The following is a 2,533-nucleotide window of genomic DNA, read 5'->3' as shown; positions in this document are numbered from 1 at the left end:
TTATGCTGTTTGTTTATGCTTTCCCTGATGATTTTTGCCCACCGTGAAAGGTAATCCTACCTTCTGACTAGCTGGTGCCTTACTGGCCCCTTCTCTAGCCAGAGAGTCTGCTGTTTCGTTACCTGGTATACCTTGGTGCCCAGGTACCCAGACTAGAGTTACCTTATTTGCTCCGCTCAGCTCCTCCAGCGCTAGCATGCAGTCCCAAACCAAGTATGATTCGGTGGTTGTCTTTGCCAATGCCAAAAGAGCTGCTCTTCTATCCGAGCAGATATATATCTTTCTGCGTTTTGTTCCTTTAGATAGGATGTGTTCGGTGCATCTAAGGATGGCAAGCATCTCAGCCATAAAGACCGTGCAGTCACCTCCCATAGGAATGCTCTCCCTATAGTTATCCCTAGGTCCATATATTCCCGCTCCGAAGCAGTTGTTTATGCCTGATCCATCCGTGAACCACAGGTCCACATTTGTGTCCGTGATTCTCCCCGGATTCAGCCATTCATTTCTCTCTGGTATCCATAATTTAAAATGTTTTACCAGCTGATATTTTCTTGTTATTCTATCTTGTTTGCCTTCAACAGGTTTCTTTGGTCCTTTTGGAGAAGACCCAGCCTAGTGTGTCCTAGTCCAGTATTTCTCCATTCACCCTGACATTTCAGGCGGTAAGCCGTGTTGTTGGCTGTTTTGACCACGGCCAGATCTAGTGGCCTAACACTGAGGGCTATTTCAAGCGCCTCTGTGGGTGTGGTTCTCATAGCCCCTACTGCAGCCCTTAGGTAGCTACCTTGCAGGCTTCTCAGCAGTTTCTCTACCTCCTCCTTGCTTGTTTTCGTCCACCAGACAACTGATGCATAGAGCAGTCGCGGCAGCAGAACCGCCCTATACAGCCACATCGCTGCACTAGCGCTGATGCCCCACGACTTGCTCATTGCTCTTCTACACATCCACATGGATGCGTAGAACTTTTTCCTCCGCTCTATTAGATGTTTCCCCCAGCTAAGCTTGGGATCTAGTATCAACCCCAGGTATTTCACTGAGTCTGTAAATGGTATTTCCTTCCCCCAGAGTTTTAACGGCTCTATAGGTTCAGGTTTATATTTTCTGGTGAAGACCATGATGTTTGTCTTGCTCGGATTTACCGATAGACCTCTGTTCTCACACCAGTTTTGCACAATTCTTAAGGTATCCTTTGCTTGGTCCCTTAATGCATTTAGAAATGATCCTCTTACCACGATGGCCACGTCGTCTGCATAGCCAAAGGTCGAGTAACCTTTTCTCTGTAATTCCTTTAGCAGGTCGTCTATCACCACAGCAGCGGAGATAAGACTCCTCCCTGTGGACAGCCTCTTGTTGGTTTTCCTCTGACGGAGATGTCCTGGCACTCAACCGACAGGCATTTGTCCGCTAGCATGTCTTCTATCCAATCCAGCGGTTCTTGGACTCCATGTCTAATCAGTGCTTCCCTGATAACCGCGAGGTGCTATCAAAAGCGCCCTCAATGTCCAGGAAAATTCCGATAGCATAGCCTTTTGCCTCCAGCTGGCCCTCAATTTTGCCTGTCAGGTGATGAAGAACGGTCTCAGTAGACCTGCCCTCCCTGTAAGCATACTGGGCGCTAGCTAGAGGATGGTGTATAAGAGAGTCGGACTTGAGGAATCTGTCCACCTGTCTCTCTAAGGTCTTCAATACGAAGGACATGAGGCTTATAGGTCTATAATCCTTGGCCCTGACATGACCGTTCTTGCCAGGTTTAGGTATAAAGACCACTTTAGTTTCTCTCCACTTTTGAGGGACATGTCTTAGGGCAATACTTGCCCTATAGATTTTTGTCAGTGGGCCTAGCAGGTTGCTCAGCCCTTTCTGCAGTAGGATTGGGTATATGCCGTCAGGTCCTGGAGCCTTTAAAGGCTCGAAGGAGCCGACGGCCCATTCCACTGCTTGCGGGTATACCACTTTTGCCGCCAGTCCCCATGCTCTCGTTTTGTGAACGGTCATGGGTCTCTGCTTGTCGTTGACTGCGGAGTCTCCCCGAAAGCCCGGAAAATGAATTTCCATAAGATGCTGTAGAGTCTCCTCCGCAGTTTCTGTATACTCTCCACTGGGAAGCTTAAGGCAGCCCCATTGTGATTGGTTTTCTTTACAGAGTATTTTGCTCAGTCTAGATGCTTCAGAAGCACTCTCGATACTTGAGCAAAAACTTCTCCATCCTTTCCTTTTAGCTTTTACTATCGCTTTTTTGTATATTCTCTGAGATTTCGTGTACTCCTCCCAGGATCTCGGTGTATTTACATTTCTAGCCCTGTTAAAGAGTCTTCTCCCCTCAGCCCTGTGCTTAGCTACCTCTTTGTTCCACCATGGTGTTCTAGCTGTAGGATCCTTCGTCTCTAATGGGCAGTTCATCTCATATGAGTATTTGATGGCATCATTCAGATAGTCCGCCGTCATTTCCAAATTTTCTTTGGTGTGGAATTTGGTGGGAGTATCCTTGAGTCGACTTTTAAGATCTTCCTCGAACCCCCTCCAATTCGTTTTC

General features: G+C 47.5%; 1 protein-coding gene across 1 annotated transcript; it reads right to left on the bottom strand.

The window, feature by feature from the left end:
* On the bottom strand, window positions 1-372 carry LOC145938654 (uncharacterized). Its single transcript, XM_083042423.1, has one exon. It carries the CDS (start codon window positions 370-372, stop codon window positions 1-3), a length of 372 nt encoding a protein of 123 aa, XP_082898549.1.
* Window positions 373-2,533: the final 2,161 nt, after the last annotated feature.

Source organism: Prenolepis imparis, unplaced genomic scaffold (genome assembly GCF_030444845.1).
Source record: "Prenolepis imparis isolate NDT839.2.m4 unplaced genomic scaffold, iyPreImpa1.0 SCAF_7, whole genome shotgun sequence".
NCBI lineage: Eukaryota > Metazoa > Arthropoda > Insecta > Hymenoptera > Formicidae > Prenolepis > Prenolepis imparis.
The sequence above is the reverse complement of the archived record's forward strand: the minus strand, read 5'-3'. Positions and strand labels throughout refer to the sequence as shown.

Bases quoted from the DNA above. Each gene is read 5' to 3' on its own strand.
- LOC145938654 (XM_083042423.1), bottom strand. From the start codon at position 372: ATGGGAGGTGACTGCACGGTCTTTATGGCTGAGATGCTTGCCATCCTT.